Raw genomic sequence first — 15,461 nt, 5'->3', positions numbered from 1 at the left:
GCCTTCAGGTGAAACCACATCTTGTTGCAGCCTTGTGAGAGATCCTGAAGTAGAGGACTCAGCTAACCCATATCTGGTTTCTTGACCTACAGAAACTGTGAGATAATAAAGTGTGTTGTTTTAAGCCACAGAGTTTTGGGGTAGTTTCTTAGGCAGCAACAAAGTTATCTAACTAACATATGGGAAATAATGAGCTCATTAAATGTGTTGAGTTTAATGATTCAGGAATATTGAGCCCTCTTGCAATCAAAATGCTTTGAAAATTTGGATTGATTTTATTTCCATCCTCCGATAAGACATTGTTTTGTTTGACCTAGAGTTGTGTCTGCCAACATATAGAAAGGTGAAAGATTTTAAGACTTGAACTTATTATAATGTTGCAATGCTGAGGTAATCCTCCCTTTAGGACCAGCAAGACCCTGACTGGAGAGCTATATTCTCTCTTGGGCACTACATGTAAACAAGGAGATGGATATCCCAGGAAAAAGTGAAAACCACAGAGACACTTGAGCACAGGCAGAAGAAATAATTTCTTGACATTTAGCATTTGGAATAATTATTGAGAATGGCTGTGGCATTTTCTTAGAAGATTCTTAAAAGAGGAATAGAGTTTTATTTCAAAATACCCAGGATCCCACCTCTCCTCTCTTCCTTCACTGCTACCACATTGGTCCAAGCCACCATCACCTCTTGTCTGGATTATCCCAATATTGTCCTAAGCCCAGGTGATCATGTTAAAACATGTGAGATCCTGTCATTTTACCAGATGGCAGAACCCTTTCATTGCTTCCCATCTCACTATGAATAAAAGCCCAAGTCCTCACCAAGGCCCTACAAAGCCATTAAGGGCTGTAGGTCTTCCTTGCCACCAGAGTTAGTATCTCCTAGGTCCTGGAAAACAGCCTATTTATCAGTACTTGCTTGCTGAACCCACATCTGCTGGGCTGGACATGAGGATGAATGACAAGCAACCACTGTAGGACATGAGGGTGAGTCCCAAGCAACCATTGTAGGACAAGCTAAAGCGGGTTAACCACAAATAAATGGGTAGAAAAAAATGTTTATGAGAACACCCTGAAACCCAGCTTAAGCAATGTGGCAGACCTGTGGAAGAGGAATATGAACTGCAGAACCAACTTTGGCATTGTTACCAGCAGACCTGAGTAAAAATAGGATCCACAAGTAATACCAGGAAATGCAAACCAAAGCCTTTACTAGTAGGCTTAGAAAAACATGGAAAAATCTTATTTGTTGTATTGATGAGTAAAAACAGTTCTTTAGTTTTTAACCTTAAACTTGAATGAGAAATGCAAATGTTGATGTGAAGTATGTTTGTCTTTGATAAAGATTACACAAATACAAATTTCCCCAGACCAGAAGTCAAATTTGGTCAATGTCCCCATTTCTAGACCAGGCACCACACGGTTATTTGCTGCTATCTGAGATTTTTGGTAAACCTCCAACGAATATCATATTTACTTATCACCCCTGGCAAGCATTGCCTCTCCCCCAACCAAACCTTGCTGATTTTGAGGAGGAAATTGGGAAATTTTTTCCACATAATTTCTCATTTAGTAGGCTACCCTGATTGTCAGCAATGTCAGAACTACTCTTAAGGCTTGGTAGTGGTAGGTAAAGAGATATAAATGGCCCTGTGTATTGCAAATAAAAGATTCTTAATTATTGTTCAAACTAATGGTGAAATTATCTTCAGAGGCAGCTGGGAGCAATTTATGGTCATAATTCTCCACAGCCCTAATCTTAGAAGTAAAATAAATCCTTAAAATGGTAAATTATTCTAGTAAATGTGAAGCTAAAAAGCAGTTTTAAAACTCTCTCATGTATTTTTGGCAAATCCATCCATCTCAATATGGCATAAACATGGCTTTCAACTAATCTCACATTTATTCCCTTTGAAAGACTAAGTTTTGTTGGCAAAGTGCCCGTCACCCAGTGAATAAAGCTATTGTTTCTTTTTCTTGCTGTCAGATGTTTAAGGCAAAACTAGTGATTTTTGAGGTCTATGTGGTCAAAATGGCATGTATTAGGTACCCTACACATACCATCTGACTCACCATCTGTCAGCTGGGAAAGGCACAACTAATTCCCGAGTTAAGGGAATCTGTATTCGGGTTCCTTGAGTGTGATCATGTACATGATGAATTGTACAGAGCCTAAGAGGAGGGTTCAATACTGGAAGGAAGCACCCAGAAGGCTTTTATATATTCTTCTTGGTTAATAGGCATACCCAGAATCTTGAAGGAAGAGAGGACAGTGCATGGTGGCCAATGCCTTGGGAACTGCTTAGGGATTGCCTATGTGATCTTCAAAGGGCAACCTAACCTCTCTACTCCTCTACTTCTTCCTTCCTAAAATGAGGATAATAATAGTATTTCTTTTAAGGTTGTGAGGAGTAAATGACAATGCATGAAACTGCTATGTCTTAGGCACACAGAGCATTTAGATGGCAGCTCTCATTAATATCACTGCTAGTTCCACTCTTGATGGCATGTTTTAGGCTTCTTTAGATCCTACATAGTGTCCAACATGTGAGCACAATCAAAAGTATTACTACCCTCTGGCAGGCAGTTAGAGATGAACACTGCTGAACATTTATTCTCAGTATTTGACATTTATTATCTAGTTATAGAATGGGGTAAGGAAAACTACAATGGATAAAATTCAGTGTCATACTTGAGTTCCAGCCATGATTTTTAACTTCTATATATTTTTATGTTTAAAAGTTGCTTAAATTACTGCTCTGTAAGAGCAAAGAAAGCAGCTCAATTATTATCATCAATCTAAAGAACATGGCCCTGTGCCAGGCAGTACCAAAGGGAATTTAATAGAGAAGACCTTTGACTTTAAACTTAAGGGAATCAACAATATATCAAAAAATGAAAAGTAAATTATCAGCTGAATCAATAGACTGATATCAACCATACTGAGAGTGATTTATATTGATGATATTAAAAGACACAACTACCCTTCATTTTATAATCTAAAAAGTATAGCTCTGATTTACGTCATCACTAACAAGAGGAGGACCTTGAGTTGTCTTTAGTGTTAGTATATATGTACTAACTGTGCATGTCATATAAACTTTATTTACACTGTTTTCCAGTAAATCATGTGTTTTTAAAGCATGAAGAATGAATTTATGGAGCATGTCTGGAAGGTTGTGTTTAGACAACAACAGTAACTTGAGGAAGGAGAGCAATAAAAAATATATTTGTATTTTTATAAGTTGATTTTTGCCAAGAAAAAAGAGAAAAATATCATGGAAAAAAAGACAAAGGCAGAAATAGGCTCACTGGAGAGGGAATGGCCAGAGTAGAAAAGCAGTAAAAAAGAAAGCTATTTCCTACTATGTTATCTTTTCTTAAATTACAGTGTGGTATAGCTGTAGAAATCTTCAATTTTGTGTTAATAGCATTTTTCTCAGATAATTAATGAGCTTAACTCTACTATTTTCTCTTTGTCACCTGATACAGCAAGTGCAAATTAACTTTAGCTTGAGGATAGAAACTTAGCGATATCAAGTAGGTTTTCTAACTCAAGTCTAGGAATAGTAGCTTTGTATTAGTTTTTGAAATATATAATTCAAGTTTTTAAGCATCACAAAGGAAATCCTAGTAAAACATGCTCTTTGTCATGAAGCACCAAGTACTCACCGTTAACCGTGTTGGGAAATTCCACCCAATCTGGCTACAGAGAAACTTCACGTACTGACTTCTCTGCAATTCTTTAATGCTTTCTTTGTTCCAGCTGCTTGTTTGAACATGGTTAGATTAATTATGGATGCCAGCAGGCTGGACCAGGTGGACCAAGTTTCAAATCTTAGTTTTGCTGCTTACCTATGAGACCTTGAGCAACTGACTGAACCTCCCTTAGCCTCATTTTCCTCAACTGTAGATGGGGATACTATCATTACTACCTTGTTAGCAGCTGTAAACAGCATGTGTGTGGAATACCTGGAGCATAGGAGGTTCTCAATTAATGAGCACTTTCTCTCAAACTCAGAGGATCCCATGATGGCATCTCCCAGGTTATGATACTGTAATTGCTCTACTCTAGCATCAACGATATATAATTCACAGAGTGTCACAGTAAGCAAACCTTTTGGTGTCATGTAGTCATGGTGCGATCTAACCAGGTGTCACCTTCCACAGTCAGAGAGAGGGAGCAAGTCTTGAGCAAGACTTCGCTGATAAATGAACAAATTTATTCCTGCTTCTTCAAAATCCACAGATTCCTGCCTGTGGTTTCCTTGAGAGGAGCCAGTCTCCATGTTCCTCTTAACCTTTCCTTTCTGTTCTTAAAACAAACCCTCCTAAAATAACTGGAAGGAATGATACCATGCTCTTTATGACCCTAATTCAATGACATCTGGCTTTAATTTAATATTACATATAAGTTATTAACCCATGACAGAAATGAAACAGACACTCAAATGCCTTGTTGTCCTAGGATAGATTAGCGGTGCCCAGACCACACTTTGAGAATGTCTTCACTAACATGTCAGGAGCCTTACTGAAATCTCCCATCTGTTTTCTTATTTCATGTATTTGTCCTGTATGCACAAATCCCGCACACTACTAGCCCAAGATTGTGTGCGATGTAAAAGCAAGTAATGATTTGCAGAAAGTAAGTAATAGTCTAGAAAGCTATTCTTAGTCTCATAGCTCTTGGATTAATACTTTCAACTTAGTTTTTTTTCAATATTCTTATGTTTCATTTTGGATAATTTGGGAACAATTAAGATACAGGATGTTAGCAAGCGTTTTTGAAAACCTTGAGACTAAATTATAAGAACTACAGACACGCCATCACTACAGCCCACTTGGCTTCCTTCTCCTGGTGTTCTCACCTGTCCTGCTCTGCACATGGTTTTCCTTGAGGTTATTATCTCCCCACAGATGCATACCATGTTTTGAATTTAATTGGTGTAAATCAGGTTATACAGACAGCACTGGCACTTGATTTCATACCCACTGGTTTACCTACATAAGTTAAATTACATTGGATTTAAAATTAAAGAAATTTCTTACAGCCACAGCTTGCGATGAGCAAATAAGAGTAGGAGCCAAATGGCTGCCCCTCCTGAGCATACCTCCTACCCTCCTCTAATGTTCCCCAAATCACTAACCACCTTGAGCTCGGAGTAAATTCCATTGTCATTGGGGAAAGATTTCTGGTGGGATGCAGAGATTCCTAAGACTCAGAAAGCATTTTTAATCATCCATGAAAACGAAAAAGTAAGAAACTTACAAACCTTTTCTTTTGCAGTCCAGTGTTCGTATGGGAAACACGTAGTTGTGGCAAAGAGAAGAGTCCACCTCAGGCTTGATGACTGGGCGTTTCCCTGACACTTGGGGTTTTGGATCCAAATGTGCCTTTTCTTCTTCATTACATAACTGTTCAGATTTTATCTGCCTCAGTTTTTTATTTTTTAGTCCTTGTGGGCTTTCACACTTGGCGTAGTTCCCCAAATTCCGGTTCCTTGGAATCTGCAACATTGAAATAAGCGTTTCCATCTCACAAGTACAATGCCAGGGATTGTCATAGAGACGCAGGTAGCTCAGGAGAGGTGTGTAAATGAACACTTCCTCTGTCAAGACTTTGATCTGGTTGTGCTGCAGTAAGAGAGTGGTAAGTTTATTTAAACCAAAGAAAGCCTCACTCTCAATTTTGGAGATCTCATTCTGCTGTAAATCCAAGCTTTTCAGCTTTTTAAACTTGGAAAACATGCTGTTCTTCAGTACGCGGATTTTGTTTCTTGCTAATAGCATGTGCAGTAAATCCTGAGGCCAGCCGGGCAGCACATAAACTAGTTTTCTCTCTTGACAATCTAAGTATTTCTCGTGAAGATATGTGTACACTTCACAGGGGAGGCCTGGAGCGTAGCGTTTGACCAGGCTGGAGCCCTTCCGGCTCCCACCAGCCCGGCTGTGATTCACTCGGTTTCTCGCACCCCCAGGGCTTCCTTTGCGCTCAGCGGCTTTACAAAAGAAGAGCAGGATTAAGATGGTTACCAGGCGCATCCTGACATCCAGCTGGCCTCAATTACTTGGTGTGACAGATGGAACAATGAAAGTATTCCTTTGAAATCCACGTTTGGGTAATCTTAACTAATGCAGTTCAGGAACAATGAGGCCCAGCTGAGGTACGGTGGAGTCCCTAGATTGCAGGAGGAAAAAATATTTAGAGACCATTGTGAGCAACGCAATTGACAAATAATAGCAAGTTTTCAAGTTACTTTTATTTTTAAGCAAAGGCATTCCGTTAATAAAGGCACATGCAGAAGAGTGGTGTAGAAGGCTCCACACCCTCCTACTTGCCTGGTTTGGTAGCTAAATGTTTGGTCCCTGAGTGTGAATCAAGGCTCTTCTACTTGCTGAACTGTGTGACCTCAGGCTAATTATTTAACCTCATCTTCAGCATCTGTAAAGTGGGACTGAGGATACCTCTAGTATTGTTGGGAAGATGAAACAGGCTCATGTGCATCAAACACTTCGCAGTGCCTGATCCAGGGGAAGTACTCCACATTGTTAGGACTTAGCATTATGAAAACTGAAACTGGATTCCAGAAATTAAAGGGATTCTCCTTACAGCTTTGAGATGTGCAAATCAGAGTTGGACTCCCATGAATGTTCTCCTGAGCTTATTTTTTTCCTTCCTTTACTGTCTCCCAATCACCAATCATGTTGAAGGTGGGCTCCAGAAATGCTCAGGCTAAACTGCAACTGTCCTTGTCATTTCCTGCACATCTTGGCTTAAATGTCACCTTCTCAGCAAAACCTTCTCTGATTGCTCTATTTAAAAGTAGTACCCCTTCCCACTCGCTGGTCGCCCTCTACTCCGTTTCTGGTTTTATTTCTCTCCAGGGCACGTATCACCATCTGTCAAAATAGATATTTTGCTTCTTTTGTTTATTGTCCTTCTCCCCCAACTAGGATGTAAACTTCGTAAGGGCAGGAATTTTTCTCTATTTTGTTCACTGCTGTATTTCCAGTACCTGTAGAGTTTCTAGCACATAGCAGGTTCTTGATAAATGTTTGAATTGCATGAATTCAGGTAACCACTCTATAAAAATATTAATAGTCTCATAAATTTAGTTATTATATTTTTTGGTATCCTTCCCTTAAGTATTACTGATGACTTCCAAGAGCTGCACATTTTTTTTAACATCTTTATTGGAGTATAATTGCTTTACAATGGTGTGTTAGTTTCTGCTTTATAACAAAGTCAATCAGCTATACATATACATCTATCCCCATATCTTCTCCCTCTTGCGTCTCCCTCCCACCCTCCCCATCCTACCCCTCTAGATGGTCAGAGCACCGAGCTGATCTCCCTGTGCTATGCGGTTGCTTCCCACTAGCTATCTATTTTACATTTGGTAGTGTGTATATGTCCATGACACTCTCTCACTTCGTCCCAGCTCACCCTTCCCCCTCCCCGTGTTGTCCTCAAGTCCATTCTCTACTTCTGTGTCTTTATTCCTGTCCTGCCCTTAGGTGCTTCAGAACCTTTTTTTTTTTTTTTTTTTTTAGATTCCATATACATGTGTTAGCATACGGTATTTGTTTTTCTCCTTCAGACTTCACTCTGTATGACAGACTCTAGGTCCATCCACCTCACTACAAATAACTCAATTTCATTTCTTTTTATGGCTGAGTAATATTCCATTGTATATATGTGCCACATCTTCTTTATCCATTCATCTGTCGATGGACACTTAGGTTGCTTCCATGTCCTGGCTATTGTAAATAATGCTGCAACGAACATTCTGGTACATGACTCTTTTTGAATTATGATTTTTTCAGGGCATATGCCCAGTAGTGGGATTGCTGGGTCATATGGTAGTTCTATTTTTAGTTTTTTAAGGAACCTCCATACTGTTCTCCATAGTGGCTGTATCAATTTACATTCCCACCAACAGTGCAAGAGGGTTCCCTTTTCTCCACACCCTCTCCAGCATCTATTGTTTGTAGATTTTTTGATGATGGCCATTCTGACCATTATGAGGTGATACCTCATTGTAGTTTTGATTTGCATTTCCCTAATGATTAATGATGTTGAGCATTCTTTCATGTGTTTGTTGGCAGTCTGTATATCTTCTTTGGAGAAATGTCTATTTACATCTTCTGCCCATTTTTGGATTGGGTTGTTTATTTTTTTGATATGGAGCTGCATAAGCTGCTGCTGCTTGTATATTTTGGAGATTAATCCTTTGTCAGTTGCTTCATTTGCAAATATTTTCTCCCATTCTGAGGGTTGTCTTTTTGTCTTGTTTATGGTTTCCTTTGCTGTCAAGAGCTGTACATTTTTAAGAATTGTTTTCATCTTTAAAATTCTGAAATTGGTTTTGGTTTGTACTTATTACTTAGGACATAGCCCATTCTTGGCAGAGACAGAAATATTCAAAATGGATTTATAATTAATAACATTTCTGTTGTTATTGTCGTGGGGCTCTTTGGTATAACTGGCAGATGTTTCCTATTCATTGTAGCAGTGTGAATGCCAGGATCACCCCCTTACCTGGAGTTTTCCTGCTTGTACAGGTCTCCTCCATCTAGAATGCCTTTCCCCTTCTTTGCCCCAAGCATTCCTCCCATTCACTGTTTTGTGTCCCCTCCCCTCACTGCTTCTCTTCTGTCTCAGATTTGGAGTTTTACTTACTGTTAGTCTAGACCCAGAGAGCTGATTGTATAACACAAGCCTTGTTTCCCCTGCCAGAGCACAAGCTGTGCAGGTGTCTCTGGTTCCAGAACTAATCAGGCACTTGACCTTTCTGACTCTCCACATCTCAATCTGCAACTCATTGTAAACTGTATGTAACTCTAACCTAAAATAGAAATATTTTGTGAATTTCTATGCATGATGAATTATTCATGATATTCATGCTTAATTATTTGTGGGGAGGAAGTGTGCTGATGTTTGCAACTTACTTTAAAATGCATAAAAAATTAAGATGGATTGAGGGACAGAGAGATGGATGTACAGGTGGATATGTGATAAAGCAAATATAGTAAAATATAAATTGTAGAATATGGGTGGGTGATGGGTACATTCACTGTACAATTCTTCAATTCTCTCAACTTTTTTGTATGTTTGAATGTTAAAAGGTAACAAAACCCCCCAAATTAACAAAAATGTCATGCCACAAAAAAGCAGACTGGTTTTCTTCAAGTGCTTCAAAGCTGAAAGCTCTAAGTATATACAGTTTCTTCCCAAAATAGTTTTCTCTTTCCCCCTTCCTTCTTTAATCCTCAAACAATAATAAACATGTGTATACTTTTTAATTTTAAAGCCAAAATAAATCATTTTTTCTGGGGAAAGGAAACCATATACTTGGGACAAGTTATTTGCCAGCGTTTTTGTTTGTTTTCTGATGAATACACAGCAGTGAATGTAGGATGGAAAAACTTTTAAGATTTGTAATATGGTGTTTAATAATGTGTAACTTGTTTGATTTAGGCCTCTGTAGAAACTTGCAAGAGCTGAATGTCTCTGACTGTCCAACACTCACGGTGAGTATAAGAAGCTTATTTTACTGTTGTTTATATAGATTCAGACTTGCTCCACTGGAGCACTAATACACAGAGATTCTGCCAAAATACATGACTGTGTGCTCATTTAGGATTAAATATGGAGAAAAGCAAACTATGTTAAACACTGGCAAGAAATTTTATCCAACTTATGTAATGCTCTTATTATTCCTGTAGATATGTCCAAGGTTGGAGTCTCTGGAAAGTGGAAACTATTCAACGATTAGACAAAAATGAACTATATTTCTGTTTAAGGCCATGTGTGCATGAGACAGAAAAAATTGGGCCCCAGCAGAGACAATAGGCTCAATTTATAAGTCTTCATGACTATCAGCTGTGGTGCCAAAGAAGATGGAAATGAACATGTAACTCTAGCCAACTCCTTCCTAGTCCCTGTCTCCAGGCTTTCCTCTACTTCCAATCTGTCTTACACCCTGTGGACACAGAATATTCCTTCTTAAAGGCAGATCTGACCACTTCACTACCATCTGCCATCATTTATACACACACTTATCATCTACACTATTGGATAGAGTCAAAGCTCTTTAACATTACTGTACCTTGGAGACCCTCGGTCGTCTTGTCTCTGCCTCCCTTTCCAGCCTCATCTTCTTATAAATCCTACATGCACATTAAGTTTCAGCAGCCACAAGCTGCTATGCTTTCTTTCCTGCATGCACCAAGCTCCTCTTGCTGTTTTGCCTTTGCTCCGGCTGTGCTCTTTGCTTGGAGATAGGAGGGAAAAGAATGAACGGCCTGATTGCTTCCCCCTCCTCATTAAGCACCAGCTCCAGGATGAAGTCCATGCCCCTTGGCACAGGTGAAAAGATTCGTGAATTGGCTCTTCCTTGCTACCTACCCAGACTCATCATTAACAGTTCTTTATTTCAGATTTCTACTGGATTTCATTCTTTCTGTGGATATTTTTAGCACCTACTATGTTAAAGATATATTTATCTTTATATATAAAGATATATAGGGAACTTATATGTTATAAAATAGAGGTTCTATAGGGAATTTAAGATGAATTTTCAGTTTTGGCCCTCAGGGAGCTTTAGTTCTCACTTGGATAAAAGATCATATTCTTTAATTTGGCTTTCTAATAGGAAAGTCAAAACAAGCCCATCTGGGCTTCCCTGGTGGCGCAGTGGTTGAGAGTCCGCCTGCCGATGCAGGGGACACGGGTTAGTGCCCCGGTCCGGGAAGATCCCACATGCTGCGGAGCGGCTGGGCCCGTGAGCCATGGCCGCCAAGCCTGCATGTCCAGAGCCTGTGCTCCACAACAGTGAGAGGCCCGCGTACCGCAAAAAAAAACCCCAAAAACCAAAAAAAACAATTCCATCTGTGTTGAATTTGTGAACATCAAAGTCTTTTCCAGTTTTAGAGTTTAATAATGTACAGGGCTGATAACTTTATCCAGCTACATTTTACTAGTGTCTTTCCCTTTGAGACAAAGACTGAGAGACAGGCTTACATTTAAGGAGTTGAGTAACATTCATTCAAAAACTTTGATTTCTAAGAAGCTTGCCTTACGAATATATTACATCCGGAGAGATTTTGAGTGCATCATAGACAAATTCATGGACCATCCTGCAATGTAGACACTGAAACAATTTTTGCATTTATGTGCTCAAACATTTGGGGATTGAAATTTGAGCTCTTTTAAATATTGAGAACAAAATTCCTTTGAACTTCCTCCTCATCTCAAAGGGAAAATCAGATTATTCTATGTTACATAATGCCTACTTCATCTTCCTCTTGCTGGCTCCCATATATTTTCATCTGTGTGGCCACCTCTCTAGGGTGTAAACCAGCTTTCTATCTTCCTCCTTGTTCCATTTCATTTGCATTTTTGCTGGCGTCTTCCACCAGGTGCACAATCACTTTGACGGCTGATTGGCACCATGAACATTTTTGAAGATAGATTCTTTCTATTGAACTATAATGCCACACATTATGTTTGTTCTCTCCATTCCTGCTGGGAAAAAGTGTACTGTATACTCTTTAATCTGTACATGTATATCCAAATCCTACATTTTGGTGGTGGAGTGTCTAGAAAAATTGCTGGTATCTCGAATGCAGTGGCAAGAGTACAGTGTTTATTGAAAGCCCTGCACTTGTTCTCATGCGTCATTGGCACATAGAACCTTTCGACAACAGAACTAGTTTTACAACTTAAAAAAAAAAACCTTGTGTTCTCTTTAAGGTGTGGTTTGCTTCCCCTGTAAATCAATCAGTTCTTATCCCATGTGCAAGATGCTCTGACCTACAGGATTTTGTTGTTTTAATATTCATGATTCCAGGAAGCAGCTAGGAACAGAATGTTAGGCATTGATGGTCCTGCTGAAAGTAAACCTTTGCCATCCTTAGTGGTGTTCGGGGAAGCCATATTGACCATGCAGAATTCTTCCCCGAACCTCATCTCCTAGCCTAGTGCCAGTTTACCTCTTCCTGCAAAGGCCTATTCTTCCAGGACAATGTACCACAAATATTTAAAACTAGCAGACTTCTTCAGTGTTCCTGGGGAGACTCATAAATCATTAAATAAATACAAACCCGCTGCTACTCATTCTAGAACATCTTATAAATAGTTACCAATACAAGAAGCAGCACCATTGCAATCAAAGCTTGAAACACATCTGTCTTGCAAATGTCAATTTAGGGCTCATGCTTGAAATCACTCTGTGTTTTTCTCATGTTGCAGTCACACTGTTCTCTTGTACTGGATTTCAGCTCTCTGCGAGAGGGTTCCCTGAATCTTTGATATTCTCCCCTGCAGTACCCCCTGCATTGAATTTCATGTCCAACACGTATGCAGCCTATATTTTACTTCAGGACATCTCAAACTTAACGTAAATTTGGTGCAAGGCTGTTTAGCTGTTTTAATATCTTCAGTAACAGAACCACAGAAACTTAATCACACACACACACCTCTATATCAATATACATGTGTAAATATGGACTCACTTTTTTTTTTTTTGGCCGTACGCGGGCCTCTCACTGTCGTGGCCTCTCCCGTTGCGGAGCACAGGCTCCAGACGCGCAGGCTCAGTGGCCATGGCTCACGGGCCCAGCTGCTCCGCGGCATTGGGATCTTCCCAGACCGGGGCACGATCCCGTGTCCCTGTATCGGCAGGTGGACTCTCAACCACTGCGCCACCAGGGAAGCCCTGGACTCACTTTTTAATGAAGTCCAGTTGAAAGAGTTTCATTCTGTCTTTCAGAATGATTTTAGTAAATTTAAAAATGGATCCATTTTTAATCATTTTCATGTATCTAACGAGTCAGGAGTGTTTGACACTTTGACATGAGCTCAAAGGGTTGAACTGGCAAGGGTTCAGATTTTAATGAAGTGTCATTGTGATGCAATGGGACTTTATTTCCAAAGAAAGGGAACGGGAGGGAGTAATGAACCTTCAAGCAAAGCCATCACCTTCTACTTAATTTGATTTATAAATGATAACAGAGACTATGAAGAGACCAAGACTCGCATATACTTTTTTGGAGTAGGGAGTGAGATAATAGAGAGATAATAGGGAAATAGCAAAGCCTGTTAGACTTTGATAAGATTCTTCCCTGTGTTTTTATGCACAATGAATCAATGAGATACATCTCTGAGAGCTGTCCAGGAGTCCTGTATCTCAATCTATCTAACACAACTATCACCAACAGGACGATGCGACTCCTGCCAAGGTAATGCTTGTGTTATCTGTATTACACTGAAAATAATTATGCTCCTCTAGGCTCTGACTTGCTCTAGTATTCCCCAAAGGCAGTGATCCTTTTACTAACACCCCACCACCTTGGTACCCCTATTCTGTTAACAGGACTGCTTTCAAGTCCCCAAGCTAGTGCCTAACCTCTCCCTCCTTAGCCTTGACTTGGCCAGTATTTGGGGGTCACTCTTGTAGCAGTTTGCCCAGTAGGTTGAGTTAGGCTCTGCCTATCTCTTTCTGGTCCTCGTTCCTGGGCTTTGGAGCCTGGCCCATCAATCCCAGTCCAGTGTTTGGACTTCTCTACAACAGAACCCCAATATCCTGCCTCCTTAGACCCTGAGCACTGCAGAGCCAGGTTCCCTGTTGCCATGCTCTGGTTACCTGTTGGGACCCCCATCACCTCCAGGAAACCTGATGCTTGCGTTTTTTTGATCTATGGACTGTTGACAAGCCAGCATTTCTTTGGAGAAGAAGGGAAAGGAGAATATAAGACATCACTAAGAGTTGACAGAATATTCAATTTTATCAAAAATTTACGTCATTCAATTATTCTTTATTTTCACCAAGGAAAAGACTAATCAGGAAGAGTATATGCTCATATTGGGAGAGATTCAAAACAGTTTTCAAACTACTGTGAAAGAATGAACCATTTCTGAGAATGTAACTTTTTTGAGATCCTTCAAAAAATAACAGTGAGGCATTTAGAGAAGCTTAAACAGAGAAAATTATAGGTGGTAATTTTCCTTATCTTTTCTCTCTAACCATTTTCTGGAAATATGCAAGACTAAAAAAAGGTGGTAACATATTTGCTTTATCTCATTAATTGACTTTCCATATTCTAGTCAGTCAAATCTATCAAACATTTCCTTTGAAATTTTTCATGAGTCTTTTAAAAAATAGAGGGTTTTCCTCCTTCCAGGCATTTGATATACATTTATTTTTTTTCTTGTATGATTTTTTTTTGGTACGCGGGCCTCTCACTGTTGTGGCCTCTCCCATTGCGGAGCACAGGCTCCGGACGCACAGGCTCAGCGGCCATGGCTCACGGGCCCAGCCGCTCCACAGCATGTGGGATCTTCCCAGATCGGGGCACGAACCCGTGTCCCCTGCATTGGCAGGCGGACTCTCAACCACTGCGCCACCAGGGAAGCCCTATGATTTGTTTTTATTTAAATTTATAATCAACCTAGAATTAATTTTGGTAGATAAATGAAGCAGTGATCTAACAGGTTCATCAAACTATGACTTGTGCAGCCCAAAGCCTGTTTTAGTGCAGTCCATGAGCTAAGAATATTTTTTTTTTCACATCAAGAGTTGTTAAACCCTTGGGGATAGTGGGGCAGGGGAGGGGGAGATATAAATTACGAGTTTGGGATTAACATATACACACTACTGTATATAAAACACATGAACAACAAGGACCTACTGTATAGCACAGGGAACCCTATTCAATATCTTGTGATAACCTATAATGGAAAAGAATCTGAAAAAGAATATATATATGTATACTTGTATGTATAACTGAATCAGTTTGCTGTACACCGAAACTAACACATTGTAAATTAACTATACTTCAGTAATTTAAAAAAAAGCGTTGTTAAACAACTAAACAATTATTCCAGCATCATTTATTGAATAAAACTTTTCTCAAGTGATGTGTGTTACCTCTTTATATATCTAAAATTTTTATATAGGTAGTACATACTAAAAACTCATCACCTTCTAATGTTTTTGTACATGTTACTATCATCTATGTTCTAGAGGTTATGACCATTGTATCTGTATGGTTAAAATATTACAGCACTGTGCATCTCTTCCCAACTCCATGTTCAGTGACCTCTCTCATTGGTAGCTTAGAACCAGCCAAAATGGGAGTGTTCTGTACCATGAAAAATGCCATACAATACAAATTAGGGTTTGATTTATTTTTTTGTTGATTGTTTAGACTGGAGAAGACAAGATAGCAGATTAAAAGTGTGTCATGTCTGCAACCTACAGAATGGGAGAAAATATTTGCAAACGATGTGACCGACAAGGGCTTAGTTTCCAAAATATACAAACAGCTCATACAAGTCAACAACAAAAAAACAAACAACCCAATCCCAAAACGGGCAGAAGACCTAAATACACATTTCTCCAAAGAAGAAATACAGATGGCCAATAGGCACATGAAAAGATGCTCAACATCGCT

General features: G+C 39.5%; 2 protein-coding genes across 4 annotated transcripts in view; one reads left to right on the top strand and one right to left on the bottom strand.

Annotated features, from left to right (window-relative positions):
* The window catches only part of FBXL13 (F-box and leucine rich repeat protein 13), a 185,033-nt gene that overhangs the window by 86,204 nt on the left and 83,368 nt on the right, over nt 1–15,461 (top strand). The window contains 2 exon segments of the mRNA XM_060157227.1: nt 9,484–9,537; nt 13,148–13,247. Of these exon segments, the coding sequence (XP_060013210.1) occupies nt 9,484–9,537; nt 13,148–13,247 (154 nt within the window).
* Nucleotides 1–15,461, bottom strand: part of LRRC17 (leucine rich repeat containing 17) — a 168,502-nt gene that overhangs the window by 79,142 nt on the left and 73,899 nt on the right. For all 3 annotated transcript variants that reach the window (XM_060157229.1, XM_060157231.1, XM_060157230.1), the window contains one exon: nt 5,276–6,180. In XM_060157229.1, the coding sequence (XP_060013212.1) occupies nt 5,276–6,044 (769 nt within the window). In that variant the 5' untranslated portion in view covers nt 6,045–6,180. The remainder of the gene's footprint in view (nt 1–5,275; nt 6,181–15,461) is intronic.

This window comes from Lagenorhynchus albirostris, chromosome 8 (assembly GCF_949774975.1).
Source record: "Lagenorhynchus albirostris chromosome 8, mLagAlb1.1, whole genome shotgun sequence".
In the NCBI taxonomy this organism is placed as follows: domain Eukaryota; kingdom Metazoa; phylum Chordata; class Mammalia; order Artiodactyla; family Delphinidae; genus Lagenorhynchus; species Lagenorhynchus albirostris.
Note: the sequence above shows the minus strand (reverse complement) of the source record. Positions and strands in the feature narration are given on the sequence as shown.